We start from the raw sequence: 19767 nt of genomic DNA on the forward strand, positions 1-19767 counted from the left end.
ACCATGCAAACCTGACAATAACAGGTCCCCCTAGCTCCTTTCTATACTTACACTAGTCCCCAGTGCTGCCTTCATGGGCCTAAGTCTCTCTCCCATCCTCATTCTAGTCTTGTCCTCAGATGACGAAGGAAAGAGACAGCAACCTTGCCCTTTGGCCAAGCCCACACTTCCTTCATTCCCTCTGACTCCTGCCCAGAGGCAAGCCTAGGGCTTCTGACAAGACCCCATTGTGTGGGTAGGACAGGGAGGGCCGCCCGCCAGTTCAGGAAAGGTGGTGCCGCCTTGGGGAGGCCTAGTCCTTGTCAGCAGCTCAACAAAACTGCAAGTGTCATCACATTCCTGCTTAGGCCTCAAAGTGCAAAACATCCATAAAGCTTCAGGAACAAAGAGTATCCGAGGGAGGCCAGCAAGCATTTGCACAATGGAGAGAGCCTTCACACGGAGCCTAGAGTCCTAGGAAGCAGGAAGCCCTCTTGAGAAGAAGCTCCACGCAGCTACCAATTCCTCAAATGAGCCTAGAGAAGTCTTCATGCCCATGAAGGTTTTTATGGAGTATGATTAATTTTTTCTTTTAAGATTTTATTTATTTATTCATAGAGACACAGAGAATGAGAGGCAGAGACAGGCAGAGGGAGAAGCAGGCTCCATGCAGGGAGCCCGACGTGGGACTCGATCCAGGGTCTCCAGGATCACGCCCTGGGCTGCAGGCAGCGCTAAACCACTGAGCCACCTGGGCTGCCCTGGAGTATGATTGCTACTTCATTCAGGGATTCCCCCTTTATCTCTCCTCCACCTCTTCCCCTGAATTCCACAGGAAAGCCCCTCAGCAGTCTCAAGCGTGCCTGGAGGACTGACTGGTCCATGGCAGCTTTTAGCCCTCCATCCCTGGGGCTGCTTAGCTCCTTCGGGCTTTGAACCGAAAACTCCCTTGGACTTTATCAAAGCTTCAAGTCTTCTCATTAACCACTCCCACGTGGTCTGTTCGGTGTGCCTGAATTCATACCTAGAAGCTCCATTTCTAACTCCAGTTCCAGCCAAAGGCCTTGAAAAGTCTTGTCAGCGCTCAAGAAGGGAAATAGGGAGGATGGATGGGTCAGGGATAATGCGTCCTGCTTCCAGAAAAGAGAGGCCAAGCGGGCCTAAGCGTCAGCAGGATGATCCTAAGCATCAGCAGGATGTCTCCTTTCTGAGGTGGGTGGGAAGGGAGGAAGCCGGGGGCTCACATTTCAGGAGTGGCGTATTCCGGGGCCCTCATCCTCATGCCTTCCTTCAGGCGGCTGCAGAAGTCCTCGTCCATTTGCACGCCTGGGTATGGAGACCCGCCTGCCAGAGACAGCAAGGGAAACACAGGGCACGTCATGGCTTCTGGGAGCAGAAGGCCACGGGAGAGCGAGTCAGTGTTTGCTCCCTCCCTTTGAACTGATGGTTTAGTACTAAGTCCCCAGTGACTGGAATGGAATTTCATACACAGTAGCGCCCACAGGGAAGCTCCGCAGATACTCATCAGAGCCACGGCTTGCCTGGTCAGGCCTGTGGTGCCGGGTGTCCGATGCCCAAGAGGCCGTTCCTATGGCTACTGCGGTCTGTTTGGTCAGGAGAAGGGGTGTCTGCTGCAGGGAGTTCCCCTCTCCCCACAAGGAACTCCGAAGAAAGCCTGTCAGTAGAGGTTCCTACCTTGGGTGAATGAGATTCTTTTTAAAACGCCCGTGGACCTGGAATAGGATCCTCGTGGACCATTCACACCTCAGGGAGAATGATTTACTTCACTGCTGTCTTATAAATTCCTCACAGAACCAGAGCACTAGCTGCTGGGAGGGACCGGAGAGCAAAGGGGTCCTGAGCTCTGGGGTGCGGCAGGTGGGCTGGGGTGTGCCTGAGGGGCCCAGACTTGGTCCTTGGCCAGTTCTACCACCCAGGACACCCACGTGACCTTTCCTTTTAGGGAGATGCTTGGCTGGAGCTAGGGGTGAATAAAGCCTCCCAACCTGCTCTGTTCCAGACGTTGAACCTAGTCTCTCCCCACATTTGTTTGTCTGTACTTTCTAGTGCGTACTGCTGGTAGGAAGCAGCTGGGAGGCGTGCAGCTCTGGCACCGTGTCACTGTGGGGCCACTGTGGCCGCCAAGCTGCTTTCAAGGACTGGAAGCAACAGGTGCCTGTCATCGAAAGCAGGGGAATGATTTTCACACATTTCAGGAAACCAGGGATGTTACTGGGTGACTTATTTGCTCCGAAAGGCAAATTTTTGGCAAAGTCCAAAAGACTGTTGGCTGGCCCCCATGCTTGGGAGGCCTCGGAGCATCAGAGTGTGGCTGCAGGCAGATGTGGGCTCTGTGCACATCTGTGTGCCTGGGGCCTTGAACAGGGTTTCTAGCCACCCATAGTGGATGTTATTGGGAACAGAATAAATATAACCAGGGTTCCCATTGTTCTTCCCACGTGAACCAGCATCTGGGGCTAGCTGAGCTAATATTGGAGCCACGAGAGGCCTCCTGTTTCTAAGGTCGCCAGCTAAGCTGTGCTTGTTGGGGCCTTTCTGGAAGAAATTCTGAGGGGAGGGGATGCAGGGAGGGACGAGGTAGGGCATTGGCAATTGGGGAGTTTGAGGAATTAGGAGAAGGAGCAAAGCATAGAGAAAGTAGACTGGCTGAAGGTAAACCTGACCTCAGATGTGATGCTGATCCACCTCCCCTCCCCGTGTGCGCTCCTAGAGGGCATCTTCACAGGGTGCACATGCGTGCACCATTGCTCATGTGAGCCTTGTGAGCTGCTACAAGGACCTGCGTGTCTTTTAGAGGCTGATCTCAAGGGTGGATCTATCTGGAGGACACTTGGCAGAAGATGCAGCCATTTATGTGATCCCTTCCTTCCCCCAGGTTTACCTAGGGAGAAGATTTCCCACAGCAGTACTCCGTAAGACCACACGTCACTCTTGGTGCTGTAGATTTTGTCGAAGATAGATTCAGGAGCCATCCACTTCAGAGGAAGGCGTGTCTAGAAAAGGACAGGGGGGCCTTGAGCAGATGGACACGAAAACAAAGCATGTTCAACCCGAGTGCCCGTGGGGTCACCTCCCAGATAACACTTGGCCCACAAATCATTTCCTAGAGCAGCTAAGGTTTCCTAAGGTGGAGGAAACTGTCAGAACATGCAGTGTCACACTAAAAGACCATGGTAAGTGTTTGGTGAACTCCTCCCTCGTATCCAGCATGTCCTCACTCCATGACTCTGTAAAAAAAAACCCTTCTTCCCCCCAAAAGGCATGCACCCTCCAGGCGCCTGGAAAGGAATGATCTGAATTAGGACGCGTCCTGAACAATCGATGATTTTCAGGGTTTGGGGTTTTGTTTTTAAGGAGGAAGGTTTTGAAAGGCATTCCTGCGTAAAAAGGCAGGATTTTTAAAGTCACTGAATCAGGGAAGTGGGCAAAGACACTGGAAGGAAGGGAGGTGGTAGTATTTAGGCGACAATTTGGCAGGTTTTCAAGGGTGCAGACCGATCTTCCTTCTCTTCAGACAGCAGGAGTCTCGGTGGGCTCAGTCTTGCACTTTGGTTGGATGGGATTTGACAGGAAGTATGGGATCACGGAGAGACAGAAACAGAAGTGGGGGAGGCTGGAAGAGACCCAGGGGACAGAAAGTAGGGACGGATTTTGCCTATCAGGGCTCACGGGGAAGGTTCGTTGTTCTCCTTTTCTAAGAAGAGACTGCAGAGCCGTGGTTCTCAGAGTGACCCGGGACCAACTGTATCTGTAGCACCTAGAAAACTTGGTAGAAAGGCAAATTCTCAGACCCCACCCAAGACTCCCTGAACCCGAATCAGAACCTCTGGGTGTGGAGCTCAGTAAATCATGGTTTTAATAAGCCCTCCAGGTGATGTGTGTGCTTGCTCAAGTTTGAGAATCCCTCCTAGAGCGAGCGTCAGAGCCCAGACGCAGGCTTAAGAAGAGAGGACACAGGAGGTCACCCACACCCACAGACGTGAAAGATGACACTGTGTTCAAAAACAAGCGGGGAAGAGAAGCCAGAGCGGGCCAGCAGGGGGACGCTAGGCGGGAGGCAGGCATGGGAGGTAAACCATTTCCTCCTCAGATAAGACTGACACCCTCCCCCACCCTTTCCTGAGCTGTCCACACCTGCGGAATCAATCACGCGGGTTTACTTGAGGGAAAGAGTCCAGGCTGTTCCTCCCAGCGGTACAGGGCACTGCCACAGGAGTCAAAGGGAGGGGAGATGAGGTCTTACCAGGCCCCACTGAACAGTTCCCGGGTTCACAGGCTGTGGCAGTGCTGCCCAAAAGGCCAGGTCCCACACCAGCAACGGGGAGAGCACAGAACCAGGGGACAGGGGGCCCTTCTGAGCCCCACTCAAGGGCCCATTCAGGCTGCTCATCTTCACAGAAAGCCACAGGATGGTTTTCAGGGAGTGTGTAAAGATTTACCGAGGGCTTTGGTGTGTGCTTCCAAGATGACATAAGTGAGTCAAAGCAACAGCACATTGACTTACATCTCCTTTTCTCACGTAATCGGGGTTTTTATAAATGTCCCGGGCAAGGCCAAAATCGCAGATCTTCACCACATTGTTCTCAGATAAAAGAATATTTCTCGCTGCCAGGTCCCGATGAATGCACTAGAACAAAACAGTTGCCTCATCATTGCATTTCCTTAATCTAACCCACTGTTTTCCCGCGCCTTTTCAGCGTCCTTATTCCTCTCACTCTGAGGATCCATTTCACCTGCTTCCTTTACCTTAAGGAAGCAACTTCCAATGCATGCGAGGTGACCATAAACAGAAGCCATTTCTCTGCAAATAGGCCCCCTGAGGCCCGTAAGCCAAGAAGTGGCCTGAATCTGCTTTGCCACTGGCAGGACAGCGTCCTGGTAAACCAAGTTGGACGTCAATGTCTCCCAGTCAGCAAAACTCCCCCTGGCCTCCCACCCAGCCTTTCACCCTGAGCTCCCGTTTTGTGGAGCACCCCGCATGGATGTACTAACAAGCTCTCCGGTGAAGTCATGTATTCTGAGATTCTGGCCAGTTTGGAAAATGGGCCAGAGGGCAGGGTGCAGAATGGCTGGTGGGCTTGTCCAGCCTGAAACCTGGTGAGGCTTTCCCCTAGAATCAAGTTCTACTCATTGGTATCCGAGGCTCCTGAGTCCCATCCGGACACATGAAGGCATTCGTTGTGATGTTTACTCTACATAAGTATAAACAAATACGAGGAAGAGTGGATGTAGAGCAAAGGTGAGCGTGTGTCCATAAAACGTCCACATGTCTAGGCCTGGCACAGAAGGGAAGCAGTAAAAAGCAAGGCTGACCTTTCTGGAAGACAAAAACTCCATGCCTCTGGCCACTTGAAAACTGTAAGAAATCAGATCTTCCATAGTGATGGGCTGCTTGTAGAAATCATCGGAATCTGGAAAGCATTAAAACCATAACTGTTTGTCATGGCTCTTGTTATTTCACCAAATCCCAGTTTATTGGAACAATGTTAGCAAAACATAAAACCAACAAGTAGATCAGAGTTCATTTTCAAGAGCATTTGAATATCAACATGAATCTCAGAGATTTTTTTTTCCAGGCCTCGAGCCCATTTTACCCCAGCATGGGGGTGGGGGATGATCTGTTCAAGACAAAAAGCCCTGTGGGGAGACAATCGTCCAGTTCCCTGTCAAAATTAGCAACTCTGTAAATAATCTTAATTCAAATCTTATCTCCTCAGGACATTATCCTTCAAGTCTCCCACGGATGTTTATTAGGGTGATAAATAAGAAAAAAATTTCAGAGATGCACAGTATGTTGTAAAAATATCTCAGACTGTAGGACAGGAAGGAATTAATACCTACCCTCCTCTTCCTCAACATCACTCAGACTTTTATCTTCCTGAAACCCGGAGCTTGCGAAGCTCTCACTGCTGGTGACACTATCTAGTCTTTGTTTCTTGTCTTGCTCCGGATCTGGCTCCATTTTTTCTTTCTTAGGCTCCATGTGTAATGCTGCATCCTTTGAACAGACCAAGAAGGACACAGAGGAAAGAGACTTTCAGAATAGCAATGAGGAAACTAATCCCCCGAGCTGGCAGTCGCCTGAGTTGGGAGAGTGTCGTGGCACAAACCGGACAGTAAGCGCAAGGGCCCTATGGCGCTCAGGTGCCTGGCTCTTCCCTGGGGTTCTGGAGTCTGTTCTGCTTTGAGGGGGTTTCCAGATAGCATCTTAGGCAGAATAAAGAAATATTAATAGTCGCTGGTATTCACTGAGCGCTTACTCTGTGCCAGCCACTATATGAAGAATCTTAAGTACATTTTCACATTTAATCTCTGTAACAACTTTATGAAGTACTTCTTGCTTCTCCATGAAGAAATAGGTTCAGAGGAGGCAAGCAGTAAAAAGTCCCATGCAAGTAGTAAATGGCAAAGCTTGAACTCAGGCTTGGCCAACTCCAGTCCATGCCCTTAACCACTTTTTCCATACCACACGCCATCTTGTGAAAGATAATCCGAATAGTAGAAACAAATCCCTAGTGGACTTGGGGCTTCACTTGGCATAATCCCTCTGAGTAATGAGAGAAGGTTATACTTATCAATTTCTCTGGTTTCTCTGGGGAAGAAGGGAACACGGACATTTCTTTGTCTCCCCTCCACTCAAAACAAAGACACTGTTTGATCCTAAAAAGGGTAGAAAAGACCTTTTATCCTGGACTGGGCATCCAAGCCTTGGTGTGTAATCTGGCTCTTCCATCAACTATGTAAGATCGGGCAAATGACCTTTTTTGGGTCTCACTTTCCTCACTGGAAAAGCTCCATCTTATTATGTTTGGACTCCTAGGAAAGGAGGTGTTGGTTCTGGGTGTTCATGTGGAACCGGAAAGATTTTTATCATCTTTGGCAATTTACCTAATAACTGTTGACACTACAAACTTGGCACTCCCGGTGGCTTCGTGACTATGTACTGGTGGAGCATACACCTCGCTCAGTAATGCTAGCTGGCACTACTGAGGAAGGGGCTCAGAGGGACTAGGGCTCAGTGGTGTCCCTTTCTGCACCTGCACAGAGCAGAGGTGCTGGGATTCATTCTTGCTTGGCTTTTTCTAGAAATGTCACGAAGTAGGAGAGATCCCTCCACTAGAGGGCGCCTTGGGAGTAAGCAGAAGACAGAGGAGGGACAGCCAGCAAACTCAGCGTGGGGGGCAGGGGGAGGGGCGTTCCAGGCTCCTGCCTCCTGACAAGAAACCTGCAGAAGCCCTGCTGAGGGAGGATGGGGGGGGGGGGGGCAGGCCTCAGTGTAGATCCCTGCTGCCACCGCAGGTGACCTACCCAAAAATAAATAAACTGTAATTCTTTGTTGCTGTGTCTCCCAGAGGCAGTTAAGGTTGGTTCTGCTGGGGGGGGGGGGGTTACTGGAATTGGATTTTTCACTAGGCCCCTTCTCAGGACACAACGCAGCAGGGAAATGGCACTGGCAGGGGTGTAGGGAGGAGAGTGCTCAATGGGTCTGCTCATGGCTCAGCCCACGACAATGCTCTCCACTCTCTGGGCAGCCTTTCTTTTTATTTATTTATTTATTTATTTATTTTGTAAATTTTTAAATATTTTATTTAAATTCAATTTGCTAATATATAGTTTAACACCCAGTGCTCATCTCGTCATGTGATGGGCAGCCTTCTTATTCATCTTCCCAGTGGTCACAGCCGGGATACGTCTGTCTGCAGGGACCAGAACTCTGGCTCCCTCATCCACTCCTTGACTCCCAATCAATTCTATATTCAACTTTGCTTATTGGTAAGCACGACTGTTTATTAAAGGTTGGATGTACGGAACTTCCGGGACTCTAGCAGTATGCGGTGAATTTATTACAAATAGTATCTAAAGAGTCTGGTGAATTTATTTGGAAAATGAAATATCCCATTTCTATTTAGCCTCTTGGTTTTTCCTTCACTTTCTCTTTATATTCCTTTAGGGGGTTCCAAATATGAAATACAGCCATGTGTTTTCCATGAAAACACGGAGCTCCACCAACAGGGAGACAAATCATTAAATATAGCCAGGGGAGGAAGCAGAGCCTTCTAAACAGAGGACGCACCAACCCAAATGTTCCATCCTGCCCAGGTCCCTGGGGTAGGCTGCTGCCTTAGTTCTTCTTGAAGCAGTCCAGGATTTCAGGACTGAAGGGACTTCGCACCGCTCTCCACCCAGGCCACCACTTTCCCCCTTTTCTTGTGGTGTCTCCCTCTCTCCCGTCCCCACCCCACCTTCCTTATCTAGTCTCATGTACAGGAAGGCTTTGCAAGGGTTGCCAAGAGACCTGGGCTCTTTTCCCCCAGACTTCACCTCTTGGTAAGTGTCTGTAAGTCAATCACTTGACTTTTCTGGGCACATCTATAATGTAAGAGAGTGAACTAGCTGATCACAAAGGTCCTTTCCAGATCAATTTAAAAAAATCTCTATCTCCCAACATGGGGCTTGAACTCAGGACCCCAAAATTGAGTCATATGCTCTACCAACTGAGCCAAGTGAGATGCCCCTTCAGCTTCAAGATTTTAACTACTGGAGGGCATGGTTTATAACTGGAGACAATATGTTCTTGCCTATATGTTTCTAAGTCTGATAGACCACCTGTGTCTTTGGTTGGGTCAAAGTTGGAGGGATGAGAGAATTGGCCAGCTGTCCAGTAGTTCTTATTTGTCCCGTGAATACTGCTGTCCATGTGACAGTTGGGCAGAATTCTTGGATGTGCAGCACTTTGTCCATCATATGGGTCTTATAGATTGGTGGCATTAAGTTGGACTCTCCCAATCTTTCTATCTCAGTAACAATAATGACAGTTAACATTTATGGAGTGCTTAATTCAATGAAGAATGTGATTCTCTCAACAATGTCATGAGTTCGGTTCTGTTATTCCCTCCATTTAATAAAAGAGGGGCCTGAGACTGAGAGGTAGAGTAGCTTGCCCAAGGTCCCAGATTTTGAGTGACAGAAACAGGATTTAAACCCAGGATGCCTGGTTCTGGAGTCTGTGTGCTTCATCACCACACTGTAGACTCATCACCAGCACTGCTGACTAGCAGTTAATAATGTCAAGTCATTCCTCCCTAAGCTGCCCCAGCCCAGGAAAGGATACAATACTGGTGGGATGAGTCACACTGGCAAAGTTTTATCAAACCTTCTCCTCCATTCAATAATCTCTTTTAGATTTTGCTTGCCTTCAGGACTTAAACCTACATGTTCCTTTTGTTATGTAGCTTTATTTTATTGGGTAAGGCTGGTTCCATGTTTGTGTGCAGGGCTAACTGTGGGGGCAAGGGTCTGGGGAAAGCAGAATAAAGGGCATAGCAAGAGGAGAAAATAATTTCTCTGGCCCAACACTGCCTTTGTGTTCACTGCTAAATCACTCAGTTGATTGAGGCATTAATTACTCTAATAAATGGGGGAAATTATATTTGCTATCATCTTTAAAGAAACAAGTAACCCCGTGATTTGTGTCGGTGTCTGCATATGTATGGAGAGAAAGAAAGAAAGAAAGAAAATGATCAAGATGCTTGGACAGGTAGTTAGGTAGTTGGCTCCTAAATTTTAACCTCTAAGTTTTGCTGCATATGCTGGGATTACATATTCTCTGTGCTGCCCACAAAATGTGTGCTGTGTTAGCATGGAAGGAAAAAGCAGAGATTGGGTTTTAGGCTTGGTCATTAATGAAAAAATACAGGTTTGTCTTACTTTATGCTGATGTAGCCTAAACCTCCAACCTCGAAGTTCCTTACCTTGTTGAGAAAGAATAAGTCTCGTTTGCTCTTGAGGTAGTTGGACAGATTTCCATATTTGCAATATTCAACGATCACCATCAGAGGCCCTGCACCCCAAAGAGATGACTTGTCATTTGTCAATTTTCAAGGGTAATGGGAAAGAAGGCAGCCTATGGTTGGGTCTCCAGGATGCTAGCTGGGGCCTCCCAGCTCTTACCCGCTTTCTGTATCCCCTGCTACTCTGAACAGGTAGTCTTTCCAATTACCCTTCATCTCTACTACTTCTGTTGACCGTGGAAAACATTGGTGCACACAGGTCTTTTGCACCTTCCTTTCTGGCTTAAGCAGTGATTGCACATCTATACCCAAGTGCTAACCTCCCCACAGGGGAAGATAGAAAAGTCTTCAGGAACATGTTGGAGCCCTCAGTCATGACCATAGCCTGTCCTGGCTGCTTGACCCAGTGGGGAAAAGCTGTGTGAAGGGAAGGGCCCTTCTGGTTGTCCTTCACATCATCTCCTCCTAGGGTTCTACCAGTAGTAACTTCTTCTTTTATGTGAAGCTTCAAGGAATGCTCAACCTTCTATCCATTACCTTAGCTCTGGCCACCCTCCTTCAAAGCCATCCTGAGAGAAAAAATGCTCTCCACTTGACCCGGAGCCCATGGAAGGAGGTCTCAAAGGGATTCCTTCTATTTAGAGCCTTTCAATTAACTGTACAGGGAAGGCATTTCTAGGATGGGAGCACCTTTCCATAAATGGACAAACTGTTTCCTCTGGAACTACTGAGAGGCTGTTTTTCAGGAGGTGAGGAGGAATGGGGAGAAGGAGCTGTATGTCAGACTCTGCTCTTAGCATGTGAATGGGGAGAGGGAGCAGGCCCTCCTTCTCATTTACCTCCTTGCTTGGTACAGGCTCCTAGCAGGTTGACTACATTCAGATGGTGGCCAATGTGGGTCAAGATCTTGAGCTCAGTCATCAGAGCTTTGTACTCGCTGGCTGTGGCCCCCTCTGTGTGAGAAACAAGGAAGAGTCAGGGCGACAGGACAATGGGGCTCTTTCCGCTGGAGGAGGCATTCCTGCCCTCCATGTTTGCCAACGCTGAGTCGGTTGCTTCACCAACTTCCCCACAGTCTTCAGAAAGGCCAGGTCTCCAGACTGTTTTCATTACTCCCTCCCTCCTGAGCCAACATCCTTTTGATTACAGTAAGGCCCAGAAGCAGTGGTGGGGTTAGTCACTGGGCATTTCCTCTTGGTGGACCTGGTCTGCTCAGCAATGCGCTGACTCAGAGCTGGGTACCTCATGGAGGCGCCTTCCAAAGGCTTCCGTTCTACAGAACCAGGCTCAGCAAGAACCTTCCAGACAGGGGATGTGCCCACACCTCCCCTCTTTTTCTCACTTTCCCCTCTTTGAAGACTTACAAAGAAGGAGCACCAGGGGTCTGCAAGAGTGGAATGGCTACTTCTGTAAACATCTTTGCAATGTGTTATTTTCTCCCTATAACCTTTTCCTCCCTGGAGTCTGCAGGGTTATCTCGAGTTGTAAGGATCCATAAGCATCTGACTTCAACTTCATTCACAGAGATAAACAACATCAGTGTAAGATTTAGCAGAGGCTAAAGCCTAAATTAAGTTTGTTCTGTTTGTTTTCTCTCTTTTTTAGGTGGTGGTAGTGGTGGGGTGTCCTTCTTATTGGTTAATTTATAAGGCATTTACAAAATTAATAAAGTCATATAATCTTATTGTAAAATATTCCAACAACATGATGTATACAGAGTAAAAAGTGAAGGCCACTCCAATCACTTGCCTCCTTTTCTGTGTATTTATAAACAAATATACCCACTTAAAGGTCTTTTTGTTTTGTTTACATAAATGGGATCATATATATATATTATATATATCTAATAAATATATATATTTAATTTGATTTTTTAATATGTCAGAAACTTTCTCCATTCCTGTTAGTTGATTAATAGCATTCTTGACATTTGAACTGTCACCAGTTTTGTGTGTGTGTGCGTGTTTTGCCATTACAAGTAATGCTGTAGTAGATAGCCAATGTGTAATCTTCATACTCATGTGCAAGTATGACTGTAGAAGAGTCTGGGAAATGGCCAGAGCATGTGCATGGTATTGCATAAGGACAAATCAGTTTTGAATTTTATTTTTTAAGTAATACCCAGATAAGCTCTAGAAGCTTTCCAACGGGGTTGGGATTGGCTCACAGTAGATGCTCAACAAATATTTGTTAGTAAAATAAACACCCTGAATACTCTTCTCATTTCAGACATGGGCATGAGGCCCAAAAAGGTTAAAGGTTCTGCTCAAGGGCACTTTGAAAGAGCTTCTGACTCATGGCCTATGTCTGACATTCTGTCTTTTCAATTTCTCCTAGAAACAGATGGCCAACCAATTCAAGCAAGAAAGCTGAATGAAAATGGTTTTTAGGAATTTTATATAGTGAGTTATTTGGCAATCTCTTAAAAAATTAAGACTTAAAAGATGATCACACATATTTATTTCAGTATTGCATAGAATACATTCTTTGGGCCTTTAAAAAATTTCAAGTCAGAATCTTCCCCCTCAAACTCATCAATCCCTGCATGCTTTTATGCCCCTTTGGCACAGAGGCAAAAATCAGGCTCTCTTGCTCAGATTGTTCATTTACAGGCAGGTGTTATCTTGGATCCACAATAAGCATAGGCAGGAGAGCCACCTCTCCGGGAGAAGGTGTGTGGTAGTAAGCAGGAAAATGGGACCAGCTAAGGAAGCAGATGCTTCCAGATGGAGTTTCGACTTAGCTCAAGGTTGGATATTCGATTGCCTCCATAACTTGGGCCAGGATCATGTTAGTATTTGAAGGCAATGGGCCATTTCCTGGAGGCCAGGTTTCGGCAGCCCCTTTTGTGTAGCACCATGGTGGTGGGGGTGGGGGGAACAGTGCTACATTCAAACCCTTGTTGTTGCACTGGTGAGCTATGGGACATTGCAGAAGTGATTTAACCTCTCTGAGTCATGTTTCCTCAGCCAGAAACTGGGAAAATAATGTCTACCTCACAAGGCTGAAGAGAGAAAAATAAGAAAAATGGCAATTTCATGTGATTCAACTGAACACAGTGAAGCACTTAGTCTGGTGCTTTCTCATACAGAGGACATGTGGATGCCTCTTCTCTTCAGAATCTGGGCACAGGGTGTGGGGGGCAGGGTGCTGGAATGCAGGGATTCTCACAGAAAGGCCTGCCATCATCTGAGCAGTCCATTTCGCACAGAAGTCCTGATTCGTGGTGTAAGACTCCTTGCCTGGCTATTTTTAAGTAGAACTGTCAGGTTCCCTGGAGAGTTTTATCAGAGATTTTGCCTGACAAGGGCAGCCGCTTGGGATAGAAAATACCATTTCATGGGGCTCTTGCAATGCTGCATCCATGCTGGAAGAAATAAAGAGCTTTGAAGTCTCCCTATGCGTATGGTACTTCCTCCTGGAGCTTTTCCTAGGGATCTGCTTGGCTGGGTACATAGCTTCCTGTGCCTCAAAATCCCCTGCAAATGTCCTGGAGATTTTGGAAAGCTAAAAAACTGCCCTTTGGGTGTCCAGTCCTTTTTAGTTTTGGAATCTTAAAAATGAATTGAAATGACATGAATATTCCACCATGAATGAAGAAACAAAGTATTTTCCATACTTTAAAAGATATATGCATCTTTGAGATGTCTGATTTATGCAGTTTTCCCCTATTTTCATTTTCATCTCTCTTGGGATGGTCATAAATCACTGTGCCATGTGGTTTCACCTCCCAAGTGCTTCAGAGAGCAGTAGTGTCTTTCAATGCTAAGAGAGATATAGATATAGATATAAATATATAGATATAGATATAATTTCTCAATAGGAAATGTTCTACGGGTGGAACTTGACAGTATAAAATATTTTAGAGTTCTGCTGATCTCAATTATTGCAGCTTCACAGTTTTACTTTGTAGTTAGTCATGTCCTAGCTAAGCCTTTGGGTTTACAATGCATAGCTAATTTCCCATTATAATATCACAGTGGATCATTCCGAAACTTTGAACCTGTGGTTATAGTGAGCTTAATTCCCTGGTAGATAGAGCTCAAGATGTGAGAGGAGAAAGATCTTTGAGGTAACAGAGATTGCTTTCCCATGGACAGTGTTGGATTGTTTCATTTACGAGGTTATTCTGAGCTCTTGCTGGCCCAATCTACAACTCCTGAAGCAAACTAGGAGGGCTTCTAGGAGTAGAAGACAATTATGTGGCCAGAGCAGAAATAACTTGCATCTGTTCCTAGGCCATATGTAACTTATACCAGTGTTTCAAGAATGCCACAGGTCCACTGAAAGCCAAACTATGGCATCCATACCTTTCAGCATTTTTACAGCCACAGTCCGGCATGTAGGTGATTTCTTAATGCCAAATGCAGAAGCTTGAACCACTTTTCCAAAAGCCCCTCTTCCAAGTGACTTGCCTGTAACGAAAAGAAGACATTGGTTTGCCAAGCCAGCAGGGTGAAGTTAAGTCTTTTTCAGGAAGAAAGTGCCTTGTATCCTACGTGCATATGTGACCCATGTAGACTTTGAAGGGAATCCCAAAAAAACTGAGCCCCAAAGAGTCAAACTAAGGGACAACACATTTCTGGGGTATCTTCCCTCCACCTCTCCGCTGGGCTTCTGGGTGCCTTTGTCCCTTGCAGCTAGGCTATGTCCCTGGAAGGCATCTGGTGGGGGTGGGTGACCAGTTTCCCCTTCACCAAATCCTCCTGGGGAGTCTCTTCCATTGTTAAACATTACTATGAAGACTCCCCTTTGTTTAACCTAAGCCACTTTGTTTACCTCTTAAGGTCATTTCTTCTGATCTGTTTTCAGCAGAAAGTAAGAAACAGAGAATGACAGTCACTGCTATCAGTTCTAATAATGCCCCATAACTACACAATAACCACTATATCATTTCTTAGCCTTTCTTGCCAGGAGAAATATTCCCAGCTATTCTAACATGCCCTTACATCATGTCTACATCTTCAAGCCTCAGCACGTGAGCCTAGCAACTTTTGGGAGCAATTGGTTTAAGCCACAGAAAAATGAGGGGCAGCTCCGGTGGCGCAGTGGTTTGGCACCGCCTGCAGCCTGGGGTGTGATCCTGGAGACCCAGGATCGAGTCCCACATCGGGCTCCGTGCATGGAGCCTGCTTCTCCCTCTCCCTTTGCCTGTGTCTCTGCCTCTCTCTCTGTGTCTATGAATAAATAAATAAAATCTTAAAAAAAAAAAAAAGCCATAGAGAAATGATTGCCAAATGCAATAACAGAGTCAGGTTTTTTTCATGGCACCTGTCATGACCACTGTTAACATGTTTATCTCCTCAGCCTTGCATGAGACCACTTGACTCAGAAGGGCAACAACAATGTCTGAATCTTCCCAGGGCCCCCCTTCTCAGGGCCTGCATAGAAGGCCCCCCTGTGCATCAGTGCAGAAGGAGGAGTAGTCATTTGGGAACTTGTGACATGCTCACAGCAAGTCTCATACAGTTATGGGTACTTGTAGGAGCCCTTGGGTTGGAGACTGTGAAGGTGATGCTCTGTGAAGAAGGTAACCCCTGCCCAGAATACCTCAGCTACTTTTTTTTAAAATCAGGGCACTTTCTTTTGCACCATCAGGACACAGGTAGCCAAATAGAACTGAAAGCAACAGTACACCTCGAGCATGATGTGGCAAAAGGAAGAGTGAGCCAAAGAAGTCACTCTTGCTTGGTTCTTCTGGGGGAAAAGGTAGTCAACACAATGCCTCTGGCCAAAAGTAAACCCTGGTAGTTAGGGTGTTAATTTGACATGACTCCTTCTCCCTCAGCCTAGTCCTCTTTCTCAGACTGTTCTGATAAGGGGCCTTTAATGAGTTAACCAACCGACCTTCCTTCCTTCCTTATACTCCAATCCCTTCCCCCCAAAGACAGGTTTTGAGTTTTTGTTTTAAGATTCTCGTGAAGCTTGTAATGAAGCTTTCCTGATTTTCTTTTTATAAATTTATTTTTTATTGGTGTTCAATTTGTCAACATATAGAATAACACCCAGTGCTCATCCCGTCAAGTGCCCACCTCAGTGCCTGTCACCCAGTGGCCCCCACCCCCCCCACCTCCCCCACCCCTTGTTCATTTCCCCGAGTTAGGAGTCTATCATGTTCTGTCTCCCTTTCTGATATTTCCCACTCATTTTTTCTCCTTTCCCCTTTATTCCCTTTCACTATTTTTTATATTCCCCAAATGAATGAGACCATATAATGTTTGTCCTTCTCCGATTGACTTACTTCACTCAGCATAATACCCTCCAGTTCCATCCACGTTGAAGCAAATGGTGGGTATTTGTCGTTTCTAATGGCTGAGGAATATTCCATTGTATACATAAACCACAGCTTCTTTATCCATTCATCTTTCGATGGACACTGAGGCTCCTTCCACAGTTTGGCTATTGTGGACATTGCTGCTATAAACATCGGGGTGCAGGTGTCCCGGCGTTTCATTGCTTTCCTGCTTTTCTTACAACTTTATACTTTTACGTGCAATGACTCAGTAACAAACATTACGTCACCCTGCCTCTGCTCAGGATCGTCCCCTCACTACCGAACACCCCAGGCATCCAGTCAGGACACCAGAAAAATTCAATTACCGATGTGATGATAAGAGCCTCTTTGTAACTATCTCTTTGCATCCATCTCCTGGGGACTCCCTCTTCATTAGGAGGGAACATTGGTGAGATTACATGCTTTTGTCTGGTCAAAAATGCCCTGGTAGTGACCAATAAAGGTCATTCTTCCCAGAGTGCGCACCATGGACAGGGATATAGGCTTTGCTTCCCTCTGCAGATAAAATTATCCATGAAACAGACCAGAATGGGGACTCAAGGTTTAAAGAAAAGTGCCTCGGGGGGACCCTGCAGGTACTGGATGTGGAAAGCACCTATGCAAAGAGCACTGGCAGCTACCTCCCCCAGACTTGTAAAGACAGGTGCATTTTGGTTGGATATTCATTTCTTGCTTTTTGAGGGCAAAAGAATGTTTTTCTTCATGGTGCCTGATAGGAAAAGCATCCTGAGCCAGACCAATATGAAGATAATCTCTCCCTTAGGACACCTCCCCGCATCCCTTGAAGGCTCTTGCTTGTTTGGGGCAGACAGATCCATTTCCCTTCCTCTGGCCTCAGCCCCCAGGCTTCCCTTCTAGGCCGGCCCAACACACTCGGTTTTTAACTAGTGTTTGGGGATTTTGCTTCTGTCAATGAGAATAAGCTTGTTCTCACTTGGCTTCCCTCAGCCTTTTCATCTATTCTCTTGGAAGCTGATGGCTGCCTCATAAAACAGCATGAAGCTATTACGGGCTCTTTAATCATCTGATGCATCGGAATCATTTGGCAGACCCACTGTTCCAATTTCAGGGGAGCCTGGTGACACTGGGCTTGACCTTGCCTGATCCTTCTTTTCCCTTAAAATCCTCCTTGGTGCTACCTACATGCCGCTAACTGGCTCATAAAAGTGCTAAGTCATTGCCATATAATGGAAGGATATTGGAATCTCCTTGAAGACTGTTCTTGACTGGCCAGAGTCCCTGGGACACTTGGGAGAGTACCCAGCAACACTGACATGCAGAGCTGTCTTCCAAGAGGCCACACCAGCCCACGCGCTGTCCACTTGCAAATTCCACATTCCCTGTGTGGTTTCCTATATTAGGTAATTCTGACTTTATTTTGCAATAGAAAGATGCCTTGTCCGGCATTATCCCAGCTTCCGTGATAAACTTATAAGAGCTGAATTCTCCCTTAGGTTTAGTGAGGAATCCCTAACAAAACAGATTCCTTTTCTTCCTGGATTTCAGAATTTTGAGTGGGAGCAATGTCTTTGACCCAAACTCCTACTGTATCTATCAGGTACTATAAATTCTAACTTCTCTCAACAGGGCTGCTGGGCTGTTAATAGGAACCAACAGAGTATAAAAAGCTGAAATCAGATGCAACTTGTCTGTGTGTTTCCCTACACCGTGTGTTTTTCTGCATATTTATAGTCCCATTGTAACTCTGCCCATCAAACCAGCTTTTCCTCTCCATCCATCCAGACATAATCTTGGTTACTTTCAACTTGCCAGACATTACTTCAGATTACTTTCTGTCATTTATTTGGCTTAAAAGCCAAAAAATCTTGGGCCTCTCTGCTCCCATGCTAGTAGGAATAGCATTCCTCTGGCCCTTGCAGCCATGCTCTGCACTGAAAGAGTGAGCCGACTTAACACCCATCAAAGACACTCACACGCACATGAGCCAAATCATAACATCTGGCAATTCTAGGAAGGAAAAGAATCCTAAGAGAGATCTTCAACAAGGAGAATCTCCTGAAATGGGATTATCTAAACCCACAGAGCCCCAGGGGAAATCTGGCAGAAGGATTAGCAATGTCCCTCAATGTGATACTAGAGCCCAGGGATACTAGGTGAAGGAGTAAAGAGATAGGACAAAAAGCTCATATGTCCTATACGGGAAGAGGCACATTTGATTGTGACTAATAACTCTGGAAAGCACTGTGGCCTGAGAATGGCTTATGGTTGTGGGAAAATTATCCCAGTTCCCTGCCAAGGTCACTGAGGGGCTGGGCTAGCTGCCATATAATTTAGATTTGCAGAAGGAACTCATCTAGTATACCACCTGCCCTGAACTACTCTAAATTTAGTTGATTTTTCCCCCGTCAGCAGTCATTGCTGGCTTTTGCCTGTCTCTCCAGCTTTTTACTGATTTCCAATTTTCTTCCCCAAGCCAAATAGAACATACTCTTGGGGCCAAGTATTCTTTCTCATGTGAGAAGAAATGTAAGCAGCATCATTTCAAGGCTCACGTGAACAACAAGAAGAGCCATTTCTCCCTCTCTGTCCCCTCAGATCCCCACCCCAATATAGTCTGCCTGTTGGGGGAGGGGAGGCGATGGAACAAGAGGCTCTTTTGCTGAGAGTGACAAGATCCAGGAACACTGGACCATGATCTCTGTTGCCAGTTCCAACTATTAATGATTCTGGCATACGAAGAAGTGAGGAGAAATTTTTCAGAAGCCACAGCCCAAATATTTTGGGCAAGAGTAACTGAGGCTCTTCTTGTTTAATACTACCACAGGCTGGAGATGAATTTGCATTTGTGATGTCTGAGCCAGAGGAACTGAGGGGTAAGCTGAAGGAAAGCACGTTTGCCTGATGTTTATAGCATCTATATTACCCGGGAACAACAATCTTTGCTCTTCCAAAACGAAACTTAAATGACCCGTAGGACTTTCTTTACTATCTGGACATTCCGAACATCCACAGAAATTCAGTGTCTATAGTCTATGGACTCGTGCAGAGGGTTTTTTGATCCACACCCTTGAAGGGGCACTAACGCTCTTACCGAATGTTTGGCTGTACTGCTCCTTGCCATCTTGAATTGTGTGCTAGGTCACAAATTTCTAGGTCCTCAAAAATGTCATGGTTTAGGAGTGCCTGTACTTGTAAGCCTGCTTGGGGAATTGATCTCTGCCCTTCACTTGTCTCCTTTTGTGGCGATCTCCTTCATCTCTTGAGAGAACACATTCAGACATCTTTGTATTGCCACAGCTTAGGTGGATGTCTGCTGCTCAGAGAAGGTGCTTGAAAGCTATTGAGAGAATGAGCAGGTGCCCTGTCCCCTTGTACTGCTGTCCCAGCATTCTGTTAGAATCATTTCCCTCTGTGCCCATCTCCCCTGCTGGTTTGTGAGCAGCTGGAGGGCAGAATGCTGAGTCCAGGTGACATTTGCAGCCCTCAGAACACAGTGTTTTATATGTAGTAGGTGCTCAGTGTGGGTTTAGGAATCCGTTGAACAAATACATTACCCAGTTTAAGTCTCTCCCGGGCAAACTCCCACTTGCTGGCATCATAAGGGAGCCGCTCACATTGCTCGTCCAGGGGAACTTCGTCTGGATCCATTATAATTGATAAGTAGTCAGTCTTTATTTCAGAAGAAGACTGAGAAAGAGATTTCAAAGTTACCAACAAGGA

General features: G+C 46.6%; 1 protein-coding gene across 3 annotated transcripts in view; it reads right to left on the reverse strand.

Annotated features, from left to right (window-relative positions):
* Positions 1-19767, reverse strand: part of FLT1 (fms related receptor tyrosine kinase 1) — a 176006-nt gene that overhangs the window by 16580 nt on the left and 139659 nt on the right. For all 3 annotated transcript variants that reach the window (XM_055317306.1, XM_055317304.1, XM_055317305.1), the window contains exons 17-25: positions 19602-19734; positions 14102-14206; positions 10631-10744; positions 9753-9841; positions 5842-5998; positions 5314-5411; positions 4505-4627; positions 2882-2993; positions 1224-1323 (exon numbers count right to left, since the gene is read on the reverse strand). In XM_055317306.1, coding sequence (XP_055173281.1) covers positions 1224-1323; positions 2882-2993; positions 4505-4627; positions 5314-5411; positions 5842-5998; positions 9753-9841; positions 10631-10744; positions 14102-14206; positions 19602-19734 — 1031 coding nt within the window. The remainder of the gene's footprint in view (positions 1-1223; positions 1324-2881; positions 2994-4504; positions 4628-5313; positions 5412-5841; positions 5999-9752; positions 9842-10630; positions 10745-14101; positions 14207-19601; positions 19735-19767) is intronic.

This window comes from Nyctereutes procyonoides, unplaced genomic scaffold, assembly GCF_905146905.1.
Source record: "Nyctereutes procyonoides isolate TBG_1078 unplaced genomic scaffold, NYPRO_anot_genome, whole genome shotgun sequence".
NCBI lineage: Eukaryota > Metazoa > Chordata > Mammalia > Carnivora > Canidae > Nyctereutes > Nyctereutes procyonoides.